The sequence below is a fragment of the Mytilus edulis genome, chromosome 3 (assembly GCF_963676685.1).
Source record: "Mytilus edulis chromosome 3, xbMytEdul2.2, whole genome shotgun sequence".
Taxonomy (NCBI): domain Eukaryota; kingdom Metazoa; phylum Mollusca; class Bivalvia; order Mytilida; family Mytilidae; genus Mytilus; species Mytilus edulis.
Genome location: NC_092346.1, coordinates 48,984,973 through 49,010,896, shown reverse-complemented (window position 1 = coordinate 49,010,896; position 25,924 = coordinate 48,984,973). Strand labels below are relative to the sequence as shown.

At 32.2% G+C, this 25,924-nt stretch overlaps 2 protein-coding genes across 2 annotated transcripts in view; one reads left to right on the top strand and one right to left on the bottom strand.

Annotated features, from left to right (window-relative positions):
• The window catches only part of LOC139515293 (uncharacterized), a 101,163-nt gene that overhangs the window by 18,470 nt on the left and 56,769 nt on the right, over positions 1–25,924 (bottom strand). The gene's annotated exons all lie outside the window — the stretch shown is intronic.
• Positions 7,999–24,188, top strand: LOC139518164 (uncharacterized). Its single transcript, XM_071309857.1, has 17 exons — positions 7,999–8,008; positions 8,375–8,500; positions 8,818–8,937; positions 9,340–9,465; positions 9,978–10,106; positions 12,185–12,307; positions 13,382–13,510; positions 14,349–14,474; positions 14,929–15,051; positions 15,867–15,992; positions 17,510–17,638; positions 19,967–20,092; positions 21,608–21,736; positions 22,324–22,449; positions 22,909–23,031; positions 23,619–23,744; positions 24,027–24,188. Exons 1-17 carry the CDS (start codon positions 7,999–8,001, stop codon positions 24,065–24,067), a joined length of 1,938 nt encoding a protein of 645 aa, XP_071165958.1. The 3' UTR covers positions 24,068–24,188.

The following is a 25,924-nucleotide window of genomic DNA, read 5'->3' as shown; positions in this document are numbered from 1 at the left end:
ACGGGCTGATATTAGGTACTCCGATAGAGTAAGCAGATCCTGCTCCACGTGTGGTACCCGTCGTGTTGCTCGTGTTGGTAAAACCTCGGTAATAAGTGACAATTCGGTAAGGCATATTTATTTACGTCGTTTTATCATAACTTTAGTCAACACGGAGTAAAAGTTTACTATTCAGTGGGGCTTTTGGTTATTATCATATATAAAGGTCATACAATTATCTAACTCAACTTTATTTTTAATTTTGTGAATATTGTCATCATACACAAATATTATTTCACCTTCTTATGTCAATACTGTCAGCAAAATAGATGAAAGAAAAAAAGTATGAGAAAAAAGTATGCATTCTTTAGAATTTATATACCACTACAATCACCTACATATGTTAAAACGATTTTTGACGCAGACAAGAGCATGTAACTTTTTTTTATCCGGTTTGATTTTCATGTTGAATTTACAGAACACGGAAGTTTACTCGTGCAGTTACATATGTTATAACACAATAAGTAGAAATGAACACAAAAACAAAGCATTTTGTGTCAATATTATAATGTAACACATGGCAAAGTTAACACAGTATAAAATAATTAATCTTCTTCTCATAATCGCATTCAACATCATGGCTCACGGGATACGTCTTCTTCTGGCTATTGCACTTGCAGGTAGTTAATTATATTTCTTGAATTTCTATCATAATGACGCACATATAAATTAAAGAATTAGACAACAATTTGGTCGTTCTCAAAAGGTATATTCTTAAATATCGATAATTCATTTAGATATAGAAGACATCATTTGGCCAACCGCTTTTCATATGTAACCATTAATGTTTCGTATGTCATGTAAAGTAATTTCTTCCAATGTATGATGCATCTCGACAATGCATTCTGGCCTATATATTATTCTAGACCCGTTTCAATGTTAGGATCCGACATAATTTTCACATGAAGATTCACAGGATTGACTGTCCCTTTGGTATCTTTCGCCCTTCTTTTACAGTGCAATTTCATGTCCAGTTTATTGACATTTATTTACACAATTATTCATCAATTACAAGATTAGCTTAAAGAAATATTCAAGTAGAGGCGGCTATAAAATGCGAAGAGCTGTTAATTGTTATCAATGGTAACATGCTTATAAAACATCAATGACATGAATAATATCGAATAGTAACGAATGATTAAGGATCCTGCATTGAACCCAAGATGTTTGATTTATAAAACGTTCAGGATAACGCGAATGTCGTGATTAAACTATGATACAACTTACTGTCTTTTAATGAGGTAAACATGTTGAATTTGAAAAACTTAAATTCACGGAGTCGATGGACTGTGGCCTAGGCGAATATACGAGTTTCAAGAGTCTTAACCACATATGTACAGAAACAGAAGATAGCAATTGATTGATTCCATAATCCGAGTATCGTGCCCGAGAAATGTAATTAGTTACAATTATCTACCAAAACCAATTGTGCATTAAACGATTGTATCATACTTTTACACATTAAATCACGCGACGTTAGCGCGCGAAGATAGCACATAACAGCCAGTATCACATTTATAGACATATTATGATTAATTTCGGAAAATATATAAGAAGGATGTCATTAACCTAAACGAAAATCTTCTAGAACATGTGGAAGTAACTATGTATTGCTTTTTGCAAACAAATAGTTACGTTTTGAAACGATTGGCATCCTACGATTTAAACTATAATTTTTGCATTTACATAATCCGGGTTACAAACTAAAACTGAAGGAAACACATCAAATATAGGAGGAGAAGAATGACACAACAGAAACACTTTAATGCAACACACACAGAAACGAACTTTACAATAACAACTGTCATTTCCCTGATTTGGTACAGGACATTTTGAACATGGTTTTGCGGCTAACCAAACCTCGCGCTTTAATGACAATGTTCAATATTACACTAAAAAAAAAAATTAAATGACAGGACAACAGTACAAATAAAAACGTTAAATAGTAAAAATTGGAATGATTCTTTAAATGCTTTTTTAAAAATATTTGATTTCTGTAGGGTTTGTTTAACACTTTTCCGTGTGAGTTTTAAAATATAATCCAATTGTCCGTCGAGATTATCGTCAAACATTCAGTAAGTGACTTGATGCTAATATAGTTATGGATATAACTTCACAGAAAAGCATATGCATTCGTATAACGACAATATTTCCAGTCTGTTTGACCTTATTTCATAGAATAAAAATATGTAAACTGCTTCCCATGGATTTGAATGTTTTCCGTGTTCAAAGTTAGTGCATAAAAGATACCTTAATTGTGTCTTAGTTATCACATACCAGTTAAGATGTTTACTGAAGTCCTAATAAAATCGTATTTAAATGACTTTGTGTTCAATTATTGTAAATTTGACAAGAAAGTCAATAACACACCATTGATGTATTCGTTTTTAGTTGTAATATTGAACCAAAACGGACTGCTCATAGCGAAATAATATTTCACAATTCCTTTTTATAAACGGTTGAATCATATTCAGAGTTACTAAAAAACTTCGTAGCTAAGACATTTTACGTTTCCTATAATAGTATTTGTTTTGTAATCTTAATTGGATTTTTTTTTTCTTCATCTTCAGTGGCGATATGTGAGGTGTCAAGTTATGGTAAGTACATGTAGCACACATCGTCAGCGATAATGTGGTGAGACATAAATCCTGAAAAATTAATGTGTTGTAATAAAACTCTATTTATGTATCGATGTGCTAAAGCCAAAAATGTAAGTTTTTTGTTTCCGTTAACATCACACAGTCAATGATATTGCCCTCTGTAAGTTTTTTTTAAAAATCAACATAAACAGCTGGTATGTATGAGTAAGTGTTATTTATATCATTCGTTCAATTTGTTAGTATCATTCATACCGAAATTTGCCGGTTACTGGTATGAAATTTTAAAATATTTTCAAATCTTCTATAAATTTTATCTGTGTTATGCTCGAATAAAAAAAATGGCAATGTTAGTATCTAGTTATCATAAAAGATATTAGAATTTGTAATTGTGTACACTGCAGTTACTTTTCATAAAACAGATCAGAAGCATTCGTTTGAAAACAACTTGGTGACCAATTAAATTACTTAACTTTGAATCCTTGGCTATTTTGACTTTTAGGATTATAAACTGTTCTGTCGAATTTTAAGTGTTGAAATTTGAAAAATAATTGCATCAATGCAAGTATCAATAAAAATACAATTATCACAGGGTAGGGAGTTAATATGGTCTTATCATATAAATCAATAAATGACTTACATTGTATCAGCTATTAATTGCATGTGATTGTATTTTGTAATTTACCTCTTGTTTCAAATGTCAATGTGATGGAGTGTTTTTGAAATAAAGCACATTGTATTGTATTAAACAAAATTTTCGTCACAAGCAGAAACTGATACACGATACCTTAATAAAGCATGTCGTCCTTGTTCGTAACAAGCCATAACCATATTCAGTAATATTTGTTTTTTTAAGAAATAAATACGAATTATTCTTAACGCTTTCCCTTAATGTTGAAAAGCTAGCATTGGTACTTAACAAAAACCAGTGTTTCAGCATCGGCACATGTTCAATTATATACATTTTAGTCTGATATCTACGGAAGCTTTTATAACTTGATAATCAAGACAAATGCCATTACTTGATATCTTATCCATTTTAATATTGTTACTATATAACAATGTTACATTCAGTCTAATATGTAGTTTATCTTTTCAAAAAGGATCTGTTCACCATGTTCACCACGGACACATCCAAACATTCAGTTGTAGATTTCAAGGAGGATACAGAATCGTCAATAGTAGATTCACTTACCATGGAAATCGTAAGTGACTTAGTAATCAGATTAATGTAAAAGAAAATGAAAAGGGGCAGAAAATCCAATAGCAAAACGTGTATCCATTGTATTTAATTTAACGACAAAGTGACGAAGCCATAGCAAATAGATGAAAGTCGACTAAACCACAACAATCACAACATCTTCTGCAAAAGACAACACAACAAACATATATTGACATTCAAGTGTAGGCAGGAAAAGCCGATAAATGAACAACGACGTAGTCACGTTATATTTCACAAATGAGCTATATTTAAAACTAAACTTTGACATTTATTGGGTTTTTTTCACAGAAATTAATCTTTACCTTTCTGATTGTAATTGATTCTTATAAGAAAAAAATGCATGTACCAAGTCAGGAATACTAAAGTTATCTTCCATTTGTTTGGTCTGCTCGAGATTTTGATTTTGCCATTTACTTAGGAACTTTCTGTTTAGAATTTTCATCAGAGATCGGGTATTATTGTTATCTTTTTTTTTCAGAATTCTTAGTGACATGCAGTAGAAGACGACTCTTCAGTCTTTGGAATAACTGTTTGCATAGACACAATACTGTAATACAATGCTTCAGAGAGATGAGGAAACGAAATGTTTTTAGGCTGGTTGGAGGTAACTTTTGTCTAATACTTAGAAATGAAACACTCACGAGGGACATTCAAACTAATAGATAAAAAATAAACAGACAAAGTCATGGCTAAAAACAAAAAAAGACAAAAAGACAATTAATTAACGCCAGAGCATGGGCTAAGCGAGAAGAAGTTCAACTGGACACTTTGTCAGAATGGGTCAAAACAATCTGGTATCTGATAAAACGTCGCATTCATAAGTTGAAAAAACTGTGTGTATGATCGACCTAAGTCCATTTTCAGTGACAAAGAGGCTGTAAAATGACTATCATCTCTTCAAGATAGGTGTGTTGTTGTTCCTGCGGACAAAGCTTCAAATAATATTGTCTTTGTATGTAAATCGTATTACTACGATTGTCTTATAAAAGATTTACGAATAAATGAGCACTCAGGTAATCCCACATACAAAAACACATCATTTGGCAAGGATGAGATATTGGCGAATCATAAGTCCTTCATGGCCTCTATGAACATTGCATCGAACATCAAATCAGAGGACTTACCTTGTTTGTATTGGATACCTAAATTTCACAAAATTCCGTACAAACAACGGTACATTGCTCATCTGCTTGTTCTACTAAAGAATTGTCTATTAGATTGACTAAAATTCTGTCCGCAGTTAAAGAGGGTCTTCAGATATACTGTGAAACTGTTTACTCACGTTGTGGTATTAACCATATGTGGATTCTGAAAAACTCTAAAGAACTTCTGGATAATCTTAAATCTCGGTCTTTTTCTGAAATTATTCTATTAAAACTTTTGATTTTTCAACCTTGTATACAACCATTCCTCATGTGAAATTGAAAAACCGTCTAAAAGAAATAATCCACAATGATTTTCATCATAAAAATGGTAGCATACGCTATAAATTTATCACTTTGGGATATCATTAGGCATATTTTGTTAATAAGGAACAAAAGGGTAAGACATACTACACAGAGGAACCAGTGATCAGTGTGCTGGAGTTTTTTATTGACAACATATTTGTTGAATTTGGAGGTAGACTTTTTCAACAAATTGTAGGCATTCCTATTGGAACGGAATGTGCGCCTCTCCTTGTCGACCTATTCTTATTTTCATATGAATCGAAGTTCCTTCAGACACTTGTCAAAAACAAGGAGATCAAAGAAGCCCGGTTATTTAATTTCACTTTCAGATATATTGATGATGTTCTTTCCATTAACAATCCGAACTTTTCTGATTGGGTTCCATTTATATACCCACCAGAACTAGAAATTAAAGAGACCACAGACACGGCTTCCTCCGCTTCATTTTTAGACTTATACCTCAAATTTGACATACACAGTCATCTCAGTACCAGAATCTATGACAAACGAGACGATTTTAATTTTGAAATTATCAATTTTCCCCATCTTAGTAGTAATATACCAACTTCACCTGCATATGGAATATACATTTCCATACTTATTAGGTATTCCAGAGCTTGCAGTTCCTATCCAGACTTTGTAAAACGTCACCAGTGTCTGAGCAGAAAGTTGATGAACCAGGGGTATGTCAAAGAACGTCTCATCCTTTTTCTAAAAAAGTTCATCGGAAGATACCCAGAACTTGTTGATAAATATTCCGTATCAACTTCACAAATAATACAAGATGGTCTTGAAGTATATATTTTGCGTACTGACGTTGGGTTATCATCTTAATAACGTGTTAAAGTATTCTTTTATTTGTCTTTATTAATATTACTTGTACTGTTAAGTCAGGTTTTTTTTTATATTCTTTTGAAGTGACTCTGTGGTTATGTAAAACATCATACTTTGAACGTCAAAATTATTTCATTTACTAATAATACTTTTACGTATGGATATTGAATACTATGAATGACAAAACTGTATTATTTAATAATACTACCTTTTCTGTTAAGTCTGTTTTTTATGATATACATTTAACGTGAAACTGTACCTATGTATCCCGTCAAACTTTGAACCACACAATTATCTTATTTATTATTATTACTTTTACTGTTAAATCTGTTTTTGTTATATCTACTTTACGTGACTCTTCATTTATGTATGCCGTCATACTTTGAACAACAAAATTATTTTTATGTCTACCTGTGCGAATTATAAACGCGCAATTTTACACCAGTACTGAAAACCTTCTATCCTTTACGGGTAGACTTTGCATACATAAATTAAGTTGTATAAGAATAACAAAATTAGTATGTTAAATTTGATGTATGCCTTTTTGTGCTTCTTCGTTACATTTGTTGTTTTTACAGTGATATTAAGATGATAACACATTATTGACTGATGTACCCCTATTTTTGACATTTTTACTCTTTGAGTATATTTTTGTTTTGTACATTTATCGTTGAAAATGTAATGGAATTTGATGCGACTGTCATAAAAGTGAGAGGTTTAGCTAGCTATAAAACCAGGTTAATTCAATCCACCATTTTCTACATTAGGAAATGCCTGTACCAAGTCAGGAATATGACAGTTGTTATCCATTAGTTTGATGTGTTTGCACTTTTGATTTTGCCTTTTGATTTCGATTTTCCTTTTTGAATATTCCTCGGAGTTTAGTATTTTTGTGTTTTTACTTTTAATAGTACACAAATTTCAACATTGCAAGCTATCCTCCGGAGGGTAATTAAATCCTGTTCTACCTGTGGCACCCGTCATATTGTTCATGTTAGTACATAGATTGTACGAAGTCTAATTCGGTAGATCACATTGTCTTATACTTAGTTGTATACACAATTCTAGATAGTAATTAGAAATAGATACGTATTCTTTCAAAAATATTTCGATCCAGGAAAATAAGGCAATTGTTATTATACGTATGAGTATTCTGTTCAGGAATATTTGAATAATTGCACCTTCAATGTTGGGTGAGGAATTAATGCAAATGTATTTCTATTTGTTTTGTATGCCTGAAACAGATGATAGAAAAAAAATGTTCTCAAGACATAACTAGCTTCATATGGGACTGAATATAAGATGAGTTATTGTCTTTTTAAATACTTTAAAGCTTATTTTCAAGCATACTATACTGTAATGGATTTTTTTTAACATCGTATGCGGGATTGTTTTCTTACTATTGAAAACTCATATCTCGAAAAAACGGAACGCGTTTGATAACTTATATATTGATGTTATGTGATTAAGATATTATCTAGATAACAAAGTGAGCTATTTTTTCTCTTGTAGAACACAGTTCATGCAGTAAATTGTTAGGTCACACTTCTAGAGGGCATATACTTCACCATGCCCTTATCCATGGACACCATCCCATTATCCATGGACACCATATAAGTCACCATCCTATAATCCATGGCCACCATATAAGTCACCACCCCATTATCCATGGACACCATTTAAGCCACAATTCCAGATTTATCAATGGACACCATCTAAGTTACATCGATTACTACAACCGTTACCATGGATTCAGAATTGTTGATAGTAGATTCCATTACAATGGACTAAGTAAGTCAACTGTTTGTTTATTAGTTTAATGACATTAATGGTATGTTAGGGAAACAGGCCATTAAACATGAATACTTGTAAGATGTGTCATAGAAATGAGAGCTTTCTACAGTAACAGCTATATTTTTTCACAGTTAATTAGGACAAACAAACGTATTGCTTAACCTAATGTTGAAATACACGAATATTTTAAAATGAATTATTATAGTCATATAATTCTTGAGAAAAATGGTAAAGAGCTAATATTTGGGTGCTAATGTGTTGTTGGGATGCTGACTTATTGAAATCTACTGCGGATATGTTTTGCATCATATGAAAAGAAAGAAATCTGTAACTAAACGCATGATTACACTTGTATGAACAAATATTTAGCTTTTATTAACTGGTTATTTGTTAGTTATGTAGATACATTACTAATGTTTTAAACATTTACTTTATTTCAGCATATCAACTGACATGTAGTAGTAGTCAGTTCTACAGTCTTTGGGGAGAATGTTATACAAGATACCATAGTAGAAGTAGATGCTTTGAATATCTAAGGACACAAGCGTTATTTGCACCGTTTGGAGGTAATATTGTCCTTAATAGTACAGTGTCATATATACTGTTATAATCTTAAAACATTTTTTTAGCGAAGATATAAAGCAATATTATTACGTATTACAATTGTTCAAGAATCTAACAAATTACGTTCATTGATACGTGTACGCGAAGTAAAACCCCGTTTATTGTTTTGTATGAATTATAATCCATTAGATAACAAAACGTATTTAACTCATAAATTGTTTCTTTGCCCAGTTAAAGAAATAGTATTCCTTTATATTTTGTGAGAAAAAAAATATAATATGTGAACAAGTTTTTTGTGAAGATTTTTTATTTTGTTTAGGACATGGTATTGGAATCGGTAGAAGATTTATTAATGGACCACAAATAAGTTACAACGACTATTACAACAGATATCATGGATTTAGAATTGTCGATAGTAGATTTTATTACAACGGTTTAGGTAAGTCAACTGTTTTTATTTATTAAATGTAACAAACAATAATAAATCAAGATAAACATTGATGAAACAAACAAATATAGAAGTTGTATAACAGACAAGAGAGCTCTATATAGATAGTTCAAAGTTCACACAATTTCGCAATCAGGATTCTTTAAAAAATATATTTTCAAAAGATTATGGTTAGGACATTACTGCCACTTGTAATAAATTACACCTCATGAATATTTTCAAGAGTGAATATCATATACCCTAACGACCGTTTGTCATACAAACTATGTATGAAGAAGATGTCAATAAGATCGAGACTACATTTAAGCATGCTTATGTAACAGTGTAGCATCCAATAATGAAACTTTTGTCATGCAGTTTATTACTGATTGTTAACCTTAACTTTTATGACAGCGTATCGATTGTCATGTAGTAGTCAACGTTTCTACAGCCTTTGGGGTGACTGTTTTACTAGATACCATAGTAGAAGTAGATGCTTTGGATATCTGAGGACACAGGGTCTTTTTGCACCATTTGGAGGTAATATTGTCTTAAACCAAGTTATTGAATACTCGGAACAGCACAATGAAAGAGCTAATATAATCAATTAAACTATTTCGATCAAATATATATTGCAATATTAATAACTGTGACTAATACATTATATCTATAAACATATGTATATATATATATATATATATTGTGTGCGCGTTTTATGCATCATATTATTGTATTTGTGGTTGGTGTGCATAAAAAGATAAGGGAGGTAAAAAGTTATTATGAAAAAAAAGTTTATTGTAAAACACAATGTCAGGTCCGTTGATAATTTAGTTGATACATTTTAAAAGCTACTGTCGAAACATCATATACTTTGTTTTTCTAAATTCCTGTTTAAAGTTGTATTTGGGATGTTCTTCTTACTTAAAAATGTTTTAAATATCCCTATTCAAGAAAGTTTAATTTGTACTGATATCTTTTCATCAATTGTGTTCTAAGAAAATATATATAATATAAAAATGTTTTTTTAAAGAAATATTTTTCGCTTTATACAGAACAAAGCGGAGGATTTACCAGATTCAATAATAGATTTGCCAGTGGACAACATATTAGTTACAACGATTACTACAATAGATTCCACGGATTTAGAATCGCAGATAGAGGATTCCATTACAATGGTTTAGGTGAGTTAACCTATCTGTTATATATTTGTTTAGTTGAATAAATAAAAAAAAATCAAGTCATGAAACAAAGATATTTAAATGCAATAGACATGAAAGCTCTACATTAACGATTCAAAACTCACCTAGAATTACATTAAGGGTACTTTATAAGAGAACAATCGTGATTGTGACTAAAACAGATATGGGTTAGTCGAAAACTATCAGCTTTGTAAGACTAATCCTAATAAATATTTAATCGAGGGAAGATCATGCATAACGAGCGTTTGCCATACAAAGTACTTATGCAGATGATATAACACCATTTTTATATGTTTTTCTCATTCTAGAAAGAAAATGAAATAAAGGACATATGTGGAATGTATATGCTGATGAGTTGCTTTCGACGTAATGCCCCTTTCATAATTTTTCTATCAAACCAAAAAATCAATTACAAAATTTCATGTCAGTTGACGATTTAAATAACGTCGAGACTAAATTAGACCTCAGTTATGATAACAATAATACATACAATGATGGCATTTTTGTCATGTAGTTTATTACTGATTGTTCACTTTAACTTTCATCACAGCGTACCGATTGTCATGTAGTAGTCAACGTTTCTACAGTCTTTGGGGTGACTGTTATACTAGATACCATAGTAGAAATAGATGCTTTGAATATATGAGAACACAAGGACTATTTGCACCATATGGAGGTAATATTGTCTTGGACCAAGTTATTGTAGTAGTTATCAAAGGCACCACGCTTATAATTCAATACACCAGACGCGTGTTTCGTCTACATAAGACTCATCAGTGATGCCCAGATCAACATAGTAAGAAAGCCAAACATGTACAAAGTTGAAGAGCATTGATGATTGTATTGAATACGTATTATAACGTTTGAAAATTATGCACAAGAACTTACAAATAATATGTATAACTATATCTGATTTAGCGTTTAAGGATTATGGAAATGTATTTGTTTTTCCTATGTTTAAAACAGATCAAAGGAAAAAGGAAGATGTTTAGTCTGTTGTAAAACTGAAACTAAGATCCGTAGGTATTTTGTTGATATATTTGAAAGCTACAATATATAGAATAATACATGGCAAAATCCGTTTCATATGTCGTGTCATCCCTAGACACCAATATCAGCCCGAGGGATGATATTGGTCGAGGGTGATACGGCATGTGATACGGATTTTGCCATCTTTTATACGCTTTATCATATATTTCAACAGGGGAGTTATATTATATGAACTGTTCACTGGATTACCTTCAGTTCTACTTTTGTCTTGTTTTAAAAGCCTTAAAAGAACTGTTCAATTACTTATCCAAAGCACCTGGATTACCTTACAATTTGCGTGTTGTTGTTTTAAAAATAGTTTGTTTATTATTGCATTTTTTCGTGTGTTTTGTATTTTTTTTACACTTGCATTTAGTGTGCCAAAAAATATGAAAACTGGACGTTTTTGACGTCACATGTACATACCAAACAATGACGTCATTCAATAAATTGCGTCACACCCGAATGACCGTACCTAATTTGAGGAAAAATATTTCTTATGCAAAAAAAAAAAAAAAAGAAAAAAGTAGGGGTGTGATAAAGGGTAAAGGTGTGATAAAGGGTATGCGATAAAAGGTAGGGGTGTGATAAAGGGTTAAACAGCAGGCTATTTATCAAATATTCAAAACTACTGTATTTACTACTAAACGAATGATAAAATAGCATTATATACTCTTTTTACATTCCTGGCTGATATTGTGTTTGATATGGTTTTCTGACTGTTAAAAAATTGTCATATTTGTTTTCGAGAAAGATAAATAAGTATTCACATTGTGTTCTAAACAATATATATGATATGAAAATATTTTTGGAAGACTTTTTATTTGTTTCATAAAGGACATGGCATTGGAATTAACAGGTTCAATACCAGATCGATCAGCGGACATCCTATAAGTTACAACGAATACTACAACAGATATCATGGGTTTAGAATCGTAGATAGAGGATTCCGTTACAATGGGTTAGGTCAGTTAACCTATCTGTTATATGTTTGTTTAATTGAATAAATAATAAAATTTCTAAATTTTAAGTCATGAAACACAGATACTCAAACGTAATAGACATTAAAGATCTACATAGACGATTCACAACTCACCTAGAAAAACATCAAGGGTACTTTATTTTAAACAATAGTGTTACTGAAACGGGTATGGGTAAGTCCAAAATTACCACGTTTGTAATATTAATCATAATAAATATTTAACCGATGGAAGATTATGCATAACGAGCGTTTCCCATACAAAGTACAAATCTAGATTATATAACACACTTTTCATATCATTCAAGACACAAAAACATAAAGGACATATGTTGCATGCATGTGTTGATGTGTTGCTTTCGACGCAATGCCGTCTTGATAATTTTTCTATCAAATCAAAAAATAAATTACAAAATTTCATGTCAGTTACCGATATAGATAATAACGTGACTAAACTAAAGCATGATTACGATAAAACTGAATCATTCAATTATATAATTATTGTAGATAATAACTGTGTACTCACCTTTACTTTTATGACAGCGTATCGATTGTCATGTAGTTTATTACTGATTGTTCATCTAAATTTCCATTACAGGGTATCGATTGTCATGAAGTAGTCAACGTTTCTACAGCCTTTGGGGTGACTGTTATACTAGATACCATAGTAGAACTAGATGTTTTGCATATCTGAGGACACAAGGTCTTTTTGCATCATTTGGAGGTAACATTGTCATGAAACAAGTTATCAAATTCTCGCGACAGTAATTTGAAGTAAATACTATAATCTTAGAAACACTTGGATCAAAGATACATTACCATTCTATTACATTTGAAAATTCTACACAAAAACTACCTCATTATAGTTATAACTATATATGTGTGCACGCTTTGTGGATTATTTTATTGTATTTTTTTTTTTGTGTTTTGTATGTTTGAAAAAGATTAAAGGAAGTAACACGATTTTGATGTTATGTAAAAAAAATGTTTCTTGTAAAACTGAAACTAAGATCCGTAATTATTTTTGTCGATACATTAAAAAAAAACACAATTGAAGCATCTTATACTTTGATTTTCTACATTATTGATCATTGTTTTATTTAAGATGTTTTGCTAAATAAAAAATGTTTTAAATATTCATACTCAAGACAGTTAAATTTATTCTGATATTAGTTATTCATATTGTGTTCTAAGAAAATATATGATATGAAAATGTTTTTTATGAAATATTTTTGTTTGTGTCATAAAGGACATGGTATTGGAGTTAGCAGGTTCAATACCAGATCGATCAGTGGACATCCTATAAGTTACAACGATTACTACAACAGATATCATGGATTTAGAATAGCGAATAGTCAATTTTATTACAATGGTTTAGGTTAGTTGATATATTTGTTTAAGGTGGTACCTAACACTACAGGGAGATAACTCTGTAAAATCAGCTAAACGTTTTTATTACGTCGAGTTATTAAGGGAATACTAAGCTTCTCAATGATCAAAATTAGTGTTTGTCAAACTGCTATGTAACCAGTGTATTTTTTCTGATAAATTGGTTGGTTCAAATATTTAGAATTTTTTATATTTTTGTCAAAGGGTCAAAGTAAATACTTTGTCAAAGTTTCATGAAAATTAAACCGAGCCTAATTAATTTTAGTGAAAGTGTTGGGTACCACCTTAATTGAATAAATGATAAAAATTCAGAATTCAAATCATGAAACAAATATATTAGAAGTAATATACATGAGAGCTTTACATAGAGGATTCAAACTTACAAAGGCGGGGCGAAAGATACCAAAGGGACAGTCAAACTCATCGAAAATAAACTGACAGCGCCATGGCTATTTAAGAAAGGCAAACAGTTAAATAACAAGACACAACATAGAGTCACATACAGGGTGGTTTTTAAGAGAAAAAAAAACGTGTTACTAAACGAGTATGGCTTAGTCTGAAACTACCACTTTCGTAAAAATTAAGCATAATTAATATTTCAAACGAGGGAAGATCATGCATGCATGTGTTGCTAGGTTGCTGTCGTTATAATATACTTGGTAATCTTCTACCAGATCTAAAAGAAAATTACAAAATTTCATGTCAGTTAACAATATAAATAAGATCGAGACTAGATTACAGTATCATTATAATAACAGTGTTGCAAACAATAATTGAATTTATGTGATGTAGTTAGTAATTGATTGTTCATATTACCTTCATCACAGCGTACCGATTGGCATGTAATAGTCAACGTTTCTACAGACTTTGGGGTGACTGTTATACTAGATACCATAGTAGAAGTAGATGCTTTGGATATCTGAGGACACTAGGTCTTTTTACACCATTTGGAGGTAAACGTTGTGTTATTCTACGTATATTGAAGAACATGACAATTCTTAAAATCAACTAGATTGAAGAATATGAATCGCAATAGATTTCAATATTTTGCTCCGGAAAAAAAAGTCCTTCATAAATGCGGGTGTGTGTGTATGTGTGCATGACAGGGTTGATATGACTGTATCTGTAAATTAAATTACATAAGTAACAAGTTATCAGACTCATATGTAGTTCATGCAGCTCTGAGATTCGTGTCTTGTCGTCAGTTATTTTGAGAGCAAATGATACCGCATCTTATAATGTTTCCATAGACTCTGCCCTTTATCATAGTAATGTTGCTTGTCTTTTTAATATTCAAATATCAGAAAATGAATTACCATAGATAGCATTTCCTGGATATTTTATGCTCAGAATATTTTCTATATATGAATATGTTTTAGTGATGATATACTTTATAATTTCGTTAAGGACATGGTATTGGAGTCAACAGGTTTAGTACTAGATCGATCAGTGGACATCCTATAAGTTACAACGATTACTACAACAGATATCATGGATTTAGAATCGTAAACAGTCAATTTGCTTACATAGGTAAGTGAACTATATATTTAATGATTATATTGAATAAATAAAAGATACGAGATGGTAAAATTCACGAATAAAACATTGATTGGAATTATATTATAGAAATGAGAGCTCTACATAGACAGTACATTTTTTTTACGAATCGCATACAGACTGTTTCAGTTGACAAAAGTCATTCTTCCAAATACGCAAGACCATCCCTTTTCTTGTCACTTGTGGGACACTTGAACAAATGAACATGTAAACAAGAGTTTCGAGCCGAGTACAAGTGTTTCGTTATTAGTCATTTTCATTAAAATTGTCAAGGTAAGTTTACTATTTATTCAATATTTATCTTTAATAAATGATAGATATTAAAAGACAATAACATTAACGGTACCAACTTTTCTGCACCAGATGCGCATTTCGACAAAAGACTTTAACAAATGAATATTTTAATGAGAGAGAAGGCGACTAACGCGTATTTCTCGTATTCTCGTACAAAGAATGGATGCAAATGATAAGCTCAATATTTTACAAATGCGTTAGTTTACTTTCATATCGATAAAGACAAAAAGAAATAAATATCCATAGTGATGTCAATATGATGTTGTGGCAATAAAATTGAGAATGGAAATGGGGTGTATACTTGACTTTTCCACTTTTTTTCTTTTTTATTCTATAAAAATAAAATAGAAGATATCAACATGTTATACCAATTTAAGATATATGTTAAACTAGTCTAAATTAAGTCATGATTATGAATAACACCTTAGCATCAAATAATGAAATGTATGTGATATAGATAATTGCTAATGTTTCACCTTGTACTTTCATCACAGCTTATCGATTGTCATGTAGTAGTCAACGTTTCTACAGTCTATGGGGTAACTGTTATACTAGATACCATAGTAGAAGTAGATGCTTTAGATATCTGAGGACACAAGGGCTATTTGCACCATATGGAGGTAACAGTTGTGTTATTCTAAGTATATTGAAGAACATGGCATTTCTTAAAATCAACTAGATTGAATAATATGAATCGCAATAGATTTCAATATTTTGCTCCGGAAAAAACAATTCCTTCATAAATGTTGGTGTGTGTGTGTGTGCATGGCAGTGTTGGTATGACTGTATCTGTAAAATAAATTACATAAGTAACAAGTTATCAGACTCATATGGAGTTCATGCAGTACTGAGATTCATGTTTTTTCGTCAGTTATTTTGAGAGCAAATGATACAGCATTTTATAATGTGTTAAAAGGTCATTAAAAATTGCATATTGTGGCGTTTATATTGATTCACTTATAGGGTCTTTGCATCGGAACTAAACACTTTTATTCAAAAACCAGTAATTGGCATGACACGGGTTATGTTGTTCTCATACATGTTATGGTGGTATGATACTAAAACCCTAACGGGAAGGATTGTGCCTGATGTTCATATGATGAAATCATAATCTTTCAGTCAGGTTAATTGAAGTCTGGAGCTGGCATGTCAGTTAACTGCTAGTAGTCTGTTGTTATTTATGTATTGTTGTCATTTTGTTTATTTTCTTTGATTACATCTTCTGACATCAGACTCGGACTTCTCTTGAACTGAATTTTAATGTGCGTATTGTTATGCGTTTACTTTTCTACATTGGCTAGAGGTATATTGTTATGCGTTTACTTTTCTACATTGGTTAGAGGTATAGGGGAGGGTTGAGATCTCACAAACATGTTTAACCCCGCCGCATTTGTGCGCCTGTCCCAAGTCAGGAGCCTCTGGCCTTTTTTAGTCTTGTATTATTTTAATTTTAGTTTCTTGTGTACAATTTGGAAATTAGTATGGCGTTCATGATCACTGGACTAGTATATATTTGTTTAGGGGCCAGCTGAAGGACGCCTCCGGGTGCGGGAATTTCTCGCTACATTGAAGACCTGTTGGTGACCCTCTGCTGTTGTTTTTTATTTGGTCGGGTTGTTGTCTCTTTGACACATTCCCCATTTCCATTCTCAATTTTATAGGGGGACGGTTGAGATCTCACAAACATGTTTAACCCCGCCGCATTTTTGCGCCTGTCCCAAGTCAGGAGCCTCTGGCCTTTGTTAGTCTTGTATTGTTTTAATTTTATTTTCTTGTGTAAAATTTGGAAATTAGAATGGCATTCATTATCACTGAACTAGTATATATTTGTGTAGGGGCCAGCGGAAGGACGCCTCCGGGTGCGGGAATTTCTCGCCACATTGAAGACCTGTTGGTGACCTTCTGCCGTTGTTTTTTCTATGGTCGGGTTGTTGTCTCTTTGGCACATTCCCCATTTCCATTCTCAATTTTATTCCATAGACTCTGCCTTTTATCATAGTAATGTTGCTTGTCTTTTTAATATTCAAATATCAGAAAATGAATTACCATAGATAGCATTTCCTGGATATTTTATGCTCAGAATATTTTCTATAGATGAATATGTTTTAGTGATGATATACTTTATAATTTCGTTAAGGACATGGTATTGGAGTCAACAGGTTTAGTACTAGATCGATCAGTGGACATCCTATAAGTTACAACGATTACTACAACAGATATCATGGATTTAGAATCGCAAACAGTCAATTTGCTTACAACGGCATAGGTAAGTGAACTATATATTTAATGATTATATTGAATAAATGAAAGATATGAGATGGTAAAATTCACAAATAAAACATTGATTGGAATTATATTATAGAAATGAGAGCTCTACATAGACAATACAATTTTTTTACGAATCGCATACAGACTGTTTCAGTAGACAAAAGTCATTCTTCCAAATACGCAAGACCATCCCTTTTCCTGTCACTTGTGGGACACTTGAACAAATGAACATGTAAACAAGAGTTTCGAGCCGAGTACAAGTGTTTCGTTATTAGTCATTTTCATTAAAATTGTCAAGGTAAGTTTACTATTTATTCAATAGTTTTCTTTAATAAATGATAGATATTAAAAGACAATAACATTAACGATACCATTTTTCTGTACCAGATGCGCATTTCGACAATACATGTCTCTTCAGTGATGCTCGTGGACAAAATACTTGAACTCCAAAACTTTTATAAAAGGTGAAGATCTATCATCAAATAGGGTTAAAAAGTAAAGCCAAATCCGTGAAAGGAATTACAGCTTTGCATAAGGGAGATACATTCCTTAATTTTTAATAATTTCTAACATTTTGTAACTGTAAATTTTAACAACACAAAAAATCCGTATTTTCATGCCAACAAAATTCACGGTATACCATTAATAGAAACTAAATTATAAAAATGAGAGCTCTATATAGACAGCTGAAATCTATTACGGAACTCATTCAGACTGTTTCATTTGATAAAAGACATTCTTCAAAAAAGCAAAGACTATCCCCTTAATTTCCACTTGTTGAAGACTTTAACAAATGAATATTTTAATGAGAGAGAAGGCGACTAACGCGTATTTCTCGTATTCTCGTACAAAGAATGGATGCAAATGATAAGCTCAATATTTTACAAATGCGTTAGTTTACTTTCATATCGATAAAGACAAAAATAAATAAATATCCATAGTGATGTCAATATGTTGTTGTGGCAATGTATACTTGACTTTTCCACTTTTTTTTTTTTTATTCTATAAAATAAAATAGAAGATATCAACATGTTATACCAATTTAAGATACAGTGAAACCTGGGTAAACCGAACCCTGATAAAACCGAATTTCAGTTTAAACCGAACAATTTTCAAAGTCCCGAAAAATTTCCCTATCAATTAACGTTAATCTAACCTGACAGAACCGAACCCTGTCAACACCGAATTCCGAACGCTTTTTGAAGTCTAGTTAGTAAATTTGTCTTTAAAAATTACCTGTCAAAATCGATCAATAGCAATCAAAACCAAAAAAGCATTTTTAATTATTTGCATGATTTAATTAAACAAACACAGGAAGACAGAGTATCCCCGAGGGTATTTGAGGTTAATTAACTGGTGAGTTGTTATTACAAACTAATTAGCATGTTTGTGTCCATGTCTAAAGTGATTTTTTTTGTAAAGAAACGTTAAACTGGTCAGCTACCCCCATGGCCGATAATGACAAGGAAGGAACTTTCAGATCAATTAAATGCACGTTACTCAAATAATTACGACCACAAAATCGCAACTGCCATTTTGTAGCTAAACTGTTTAATTAAATAATAGTTTTAAAGCTTTTCACTGGATTAAGAAGTCGTGCAACACAACAAGGTCAATGGCTTTCGATTGTCGGATTCCCGTTAGAGGCCCTATATATTTGATACGGATGCTCCCAAAGACTTCCGTTAGCAATTCAGCAACGATAAACTCCGAGAATAAACTGGACCCCTGCTTTTGTTTCACTCTTATCGTGTGCCGAAGTATCAATCAGCAGGTGATCAGTTTAGTCCGAGAACTCGTGTGTACCGTGTGTACAATGACGTTCCCGATTCAACTACGGAATCGTCATTTGACAGCGACTGCGAACCTGAATTAGTCAGTGAATTATAGATGAGAAAATAATTATCAGTCGAGGCAAAATCTCTCTGTGTCGGACATCTCACAACGACGAGCGTGATTGACGGAGTATTGTTTGATTTATTAACAAAAATGAAGCGAAACGTTGATCATCATCTACTTATATTTTTTACATTTACATCTAAATCAACACAAACATAAATTGTCGTCTATTGTGTCACCTATAATCCCTTGTCAGTAAGTGCCAAAATTATTTTGGTGTCGACTTCCGTTTACCTCTATAATCCGAACACCTGTGAAAACCGAACAAAACGCAAAGTCCCGTGGGTGTTCGGTTTGGACAGGTTTCACTGTATATGTTAAACTAGTCTAAATTAAGTCAGGATTATGAATAGCACCTTAGCATCAAATAATGAAATGTTTGTGATATAGCTAATTGCTAATGTTTCACCTTGTACTTTCATCACAGCTTACCGATTGTCATGTAGTAGTCAACGTTTCTACAGTCTATGGGGTAACTGTTATACTAGATACCATAGTAGAAGTAGATGCTTTAGATATCTGAGGACACAAGGGCTATTTGCACCATATGGAGGTAACAGTTGTGTTATTCTAAGTATATTGAAGAACATGGCATTTCTTAAAATCAACTAGATTGAATAATATGAATCGCAATAGATTTCAATATTTTGCTCCGGAAAAAACAATTCCTTCATAAATGTTGGTGTGTGTGTGTGCATGGCAGTGTTGATATGACTGTATCTGTAAAATAAATTACATAAGTAACAAGTTATCAGACTCATATGGAGTTCATGCAGTGCTGAAATTCATGTTTTTTCGTTAGTTATTTTGAGAGCAAATGATACAGCATCTTATAATGTGTTAAAATGTCATTAAAGATTGCATATTGTGGCGTTAATATTTATTCACTTATAGGGTCTTTGCATTGGAACTAAACACATTTATTCAAAAACCAGTTATTGGCATGACACGGGTTATGTTGTTCTCATACATGTTATGGCGGTATGATACTAAAACCCTAACGGGAAGGATTGTGCCTGATGTTCATATGATGAAATCATAATCTTTCAGTCAGGTTAATTGAAGTCTGGAGCTGGCATGTCAGTTAACTGCTAGTAGTCTGTTGTTATTTATGTATTATTGTCATTTTGTTTATTTTCTTTGGTTACATCTTCTGACATCAGACTCGGACTTCTCTTGAACTGAATTTTAATGTGCGTATTGTTATGCGTTTACTTTTCTACATTGGCTAGAGGTATATTGTTATGCGTTTACTTTTCTACATTGGTTAGAGGTATAGGGGGAGGGTTGATATCTCACAAACATGTTTAACCCCGCCGCATTTGTGCGCCTGTCCCAAGTCAGGAGCCTCTGGCCTTTTTTAGTCTTGTATTATTTTAATTTTAGTTTCTTGTGTACAATTTGGAAATTAGTATGGCGTTCATTATCACTGGACTAGTATATATTTGTTTAGGGGCCAGCTGAAGGACGCCTCCGGGTGCGGGAATTTCTCGCTACATTGAAGACCTGTTGGTGACCTTCTGCTGTTGTTTTTTATTTGGTCGGGTTGTTGTCTCTTTGACACATTCCCCATTTCCATTCTCAATTTTATAGGGGGAGGGTTGAGATCTCATAAACATGTTTAACCCCGCCGCATTTTTGCGCCTGTCCCAAGTCAGGAGCCTCTGGCCTTTGTTAGTCTTGTATTATTTTAATTTTAGTTTCTTGTGTACAATTTGGAAATTAGTATGGCGTTCATTATCACTGAACTAGTATATATTTGTGTAGTGGCCAGCGGAAGGTTGCCTCCGGGTACGGGAATTTCTCGCTACATTGAAGACCTGTTGGTGACCTTCTGCCGTTGTTTTTTCTATGGTCGGGTTGTTGTCTCTTAGGCACATTTCCCATTTCCATTCTCAATTTAATTCCATAGACTCTGCCTTTTATCATAGTAATGTTGCTTGTCTTTTTAATATTCAAATATCAGAAAATGAATTACCATAGATAGCATTTCCTGGATATTTTATGCTCAGAATATTTTTTATATATGAATATGTTTTAGTGATGATATACTTATAATTTCGTTAAGGACATGGTATTGGAGTCAACAGATTGAGTACTAGATCGATCAGTGGACATCCTATAAGTTACAACGATTACTACAACAGATATCATGGATTTAGAATCGCAAACAGTCAATTTGCTTACAACGGCATAGGTAAGTGAACTATATATTTAATGATTATATTGAATAAATGAAAGATATGAGATGATAAAATTCACGAATAAAACATTGATTGAAATTATATTATAGAAATGAGAGCTCTACCTAGACAGTACAAATTTTTTAGGAATCGCTTACAGACTGTTTCAGTAGACAAAAGTTATTCTTCCAAATACGCAAGACTATGCCTTTTTATTGTCACTTGTGGGAGACTTGAACAAATGAACATTAAAACAAGAGAAGAGTGCGATCAACGGGTATTTTTCGTACAAAGAATGTATTTGAATGACAAACTTAATATTTTGCAAATGCTTAAGTTAAGTGGTATCAATAAAGGCAAAAAAGATATGAAAGATATCTTGTGATGTCAGTATGCTGTTGTGACAATGCCTACTTGAAGTTTCCGCTATTTTTACTTGATTCTAATAAAATAAAAGATATGAACATGTCATACCAATTTAATGATATATGTTAAACAAGAGTAATTGTAGTCATGATTATTAACAGCGGCGTCACATATAATAATAAACTGTGTGTCATGTAGGTATTTGCTAATGTCAGACCTTAAACTTTCATTACAGTGTATCGATTGTCATGTAGTAGTCAACGTTTCTACAGTCTTTGGGGTAACTGTTATACTAGATACCATAGTAGAAGTAGATGCTTTGGATATCTGAGGACACAAGGACTATTTGCAGCATTAGGAGGTAAAAGTTGTGTTATTCTTAGTATATTGAAGAACATGACATTTCTTAAAATCAACTAGATTGAAGAATATGAATCCCAATAGATTTCAATATTTTGCTCCGGAAAGAAAACATTTCCTTCAGAAATGTGTGTGTGTGTGTGTGTGTGCATGGCAGGGTTGATATGACTGTATCTGTAAAATTAGTTATACAAGTAACAAAATATCAGACTAATATGTAGTTCATGCAGCGCTGAGATTTATGTTTTTTCGTCAGTTTTTTAAAGGGCAAAAATTACATCCTCTTATGATTTATTTCATAGATTCCGACTTTTATCGTATTTAGGTTGCTGGTCTTTTTAAATTAATATATCAGAAAATCAATTTACGAATCGACAGTATTGTCTGCATATGTCATGCTCAGAACATTTTGTAAATATCAAAATGTTTTAGTGATGATATATTTTATCATGATTTATAGGACATGTCATTGGAGCAATCAATACTGGATTGATCAGTGGACATCCTATAAGTTACAACGATTACTACAAAAGATATCATGGATTTAGAATCGCAAACAGTCAATTTGCTTACAACGGCATAGGTAATTGAACTATATATTTAACTATTATATTGAATAAATGAAAGATATGAGATGATAAAATGCACGAATAAAACATTGATTGAAATTATATTATAGAAATGAGAGCTCTACCTAGACAGTACCATTTTTCTACGAATCGCATACAGACTGTTTCAGTAGACAAAAGTTATTCTTCCAAATACACAAGACTATCCCTTTTATTGTCACTTGTGGGAGACTTGAACAAATGAACATTTAAACAAGAGAAGAGTGTGATCAACGAGTATTTTTCGTACAAAGAATGTATTTAAATGACAAACTCAATATTTTGCAAATGCTTAAGTTAAGTGATATCAATAAAGGAAAACAAATAATATAAAAGATATCTTCTGATGTCAGTTTGCTGTTGTGACAATGCCTACTTGAAGTTTCCGCTATTTTTACTTGATTCTAATAAAATAAAAGATATCAATATGTCATACCAATTTAAGATATATGTTAAACAAGAGTAATTGTAGTCATGAGTATTAATAGCGGCGTCACATATAATAATAAACTGTGTGTCATGTAGGTATTTGCTAATGTCAGACCTTAAACTTTCATTACAGTGTATCGATTGTCATGTAGTAGTCAACGTTTCTACAGTCTTTGGGGTAACTGTTATACTAGATACCATAGTAGAAGTAGATGCTTTGGATATCTGAGGACACAAGGACTATTTGCGGCATTAGGAGGTAAAAGTTGTGTTATTCTTAGTATTTTGAAGAACATGGCATTTCTTAAAATCAACTAGATTGAAGAATATGAATCCCAATAGATTTCAATATTTTGCTCCGGAAAGATTATATTTCCTTCAGAAATGTGGGTGTGTGTGTATGTGCATGGCAGGGTTGATATGAATGTATCAGAGTGCAATTTTAACATACTGCAGCTGTATGCAAAATCTTATCAGAACCATTTACTTTAACTGTACATTAACACAAATAATCACGCATTTCTCATATTCTAAATTTCAGCAATTACGACACCTTCCCTTCAATGGATGATCGGATATTAAGTCAAACCAAACAATGAAGTATACAGAACTAAATGAGTGACTAGAACGATGACAGAACACATAGCTAAAACTATTGATTAGTAGTTATATAATAAATCAAAATATTTATGGCAATTTTGAACGCATCATTCCAATATTTATTTATATCCAGAAATTGACAATGAGGGTCGGTTGATAAAAGTATTTCACGACAAAAGACATGATTCCAGCTACCAAATTGTAACCTTTCGATTTCTATTCATCAGCATTTTGGTAAATGGAAAATACATCTCCCATTTGATACAATATTCTAGAACTTATTAACACTATTTCATATTGTGATTTCTTTGATAGAGAGTTGCTGTTTACAAGAAAGTTATTCAATAAACTCATCATAGATAACAACCAGGCGTTCTAAGAGGTGAAGTTGGACAATTTAACGGACACCAGAACAAGATGGTTGGCCGATATGGAATATCTGTTTCAAAGATGACGACGAATATGTTCTAATTGTCGTAACCACAACCCCGTTGTCTTTTCCCCGAACGAGACATACTGAATTAGACATATTATTGAATTTGTACGTACATGAGGAACACAACGGGTGTCACTTGTGGAGCAATTTCTGCTTACTCTTCCCGATGACAAGAGATCAAACATGGTTTTTTGTTCTGATTCGTGTTGATCGTCTTTTGTGTTCTATGTTGTGTTTTGTGTATTGCTGTTTGTCTTTTCACCGTTAATCGTTTTTTTGCCATCCCATTCTCAGTTTGATATAGATTTTTGAGTTTGATTTTATCCCTAAGGGATCTTTCGCCTCTTACAATATTTTGTTTTGAATCTCAGGTATTGTATATGTTAGTATATTTTTGATCTGAGATTGTCGAGCCACTTGTCTAAGTAAAATTTTTGAGCGCCTTTTTACTGGCACCCCAATTTTAGAGCAAAGTGCTTACTGAATCATGAACGGGCTGCCCTTTTGAAAACAAGTATCCTGTTTCCACAACGGTATATGCATGACATATTTTCTAAGTACTGTATTTTCACTCCTATATGGTGACATATATAGATAGAAAATATTTTTTCTGCACGTGAAGCCATAGAAGTATATATGGATTAATGCAGTAATAGATATTAGAAAATTTTCAGAATAATATTGATACTACGGTAGTCTTTAATTTTTAATGTGTGCAAAGGTTGAGTTACTTAAATTCGGCTTATTACAAACGTAGGTTTCACTCGAAGGATAAAAACTCGTCAACGGAAAAAAAGTAAAATCCAAAAATACTGAACTCCGAGGAAAATTCAAAACGGAAAGTCCCTAATCAAATGGCAAAATGAAAATCTCAAACACATTAAACGAATGGATAACAACTGTCATATTCCTGACTTGGTACAAATTGAATAAATGAATAAATATACATACCCCTTTTCGGACAGGATTTCCTAACCTTACTTTTTAAGGATTTAATTATTATTAAGTAAGATGAATGTTTTAAAGAAGAAAAGTTACTTTGACTATTTGACCGTAGTTAAATCGAGAAATATGAGCCTTAGAAGCAGTTTAATGAACGTTAGGAAAGGATGTCAATTGATAGAGAAAAGACAACTTACAAGAGAAAAGGAATTACTAGTACGAGAAAAATTAAATTAGAGATAACCAAGAACAATAATGGAATCCTGGTTTGAAAATAAAAGGAAAGATCTGGAAGAAGTTTGAGACCGACAAATTATCCTAATCATGGCATGCAAATGACGAGGCATTGACTGCTTCCTTTTCAGGAACATAAGATCATAGGGTATGGATGCATGGAAAGATTTCGAGGTTGATACAGTCAGAGATGGATTAAAAGAATAGGATTGCTTAGTTTTTTGATT

Coding starts and splice junctions, on each gene's coding strand:
- LOC139518164 (XM_071309857.1), top strand. Junction 15,993..17,509: donor GCTATTTGCACCATATGGAG/GTAACAGTTGTG, acceptor AATTTCGTTAAG/GACATGGTATTGGAGTCAAC. Junction 21,737..22,323: donor ATTTGCTTACAACGGCATAG/GTAAGTGAACTA, acceptor CTTTCATTACAG/TGTATCGATTGTCATGTAGT.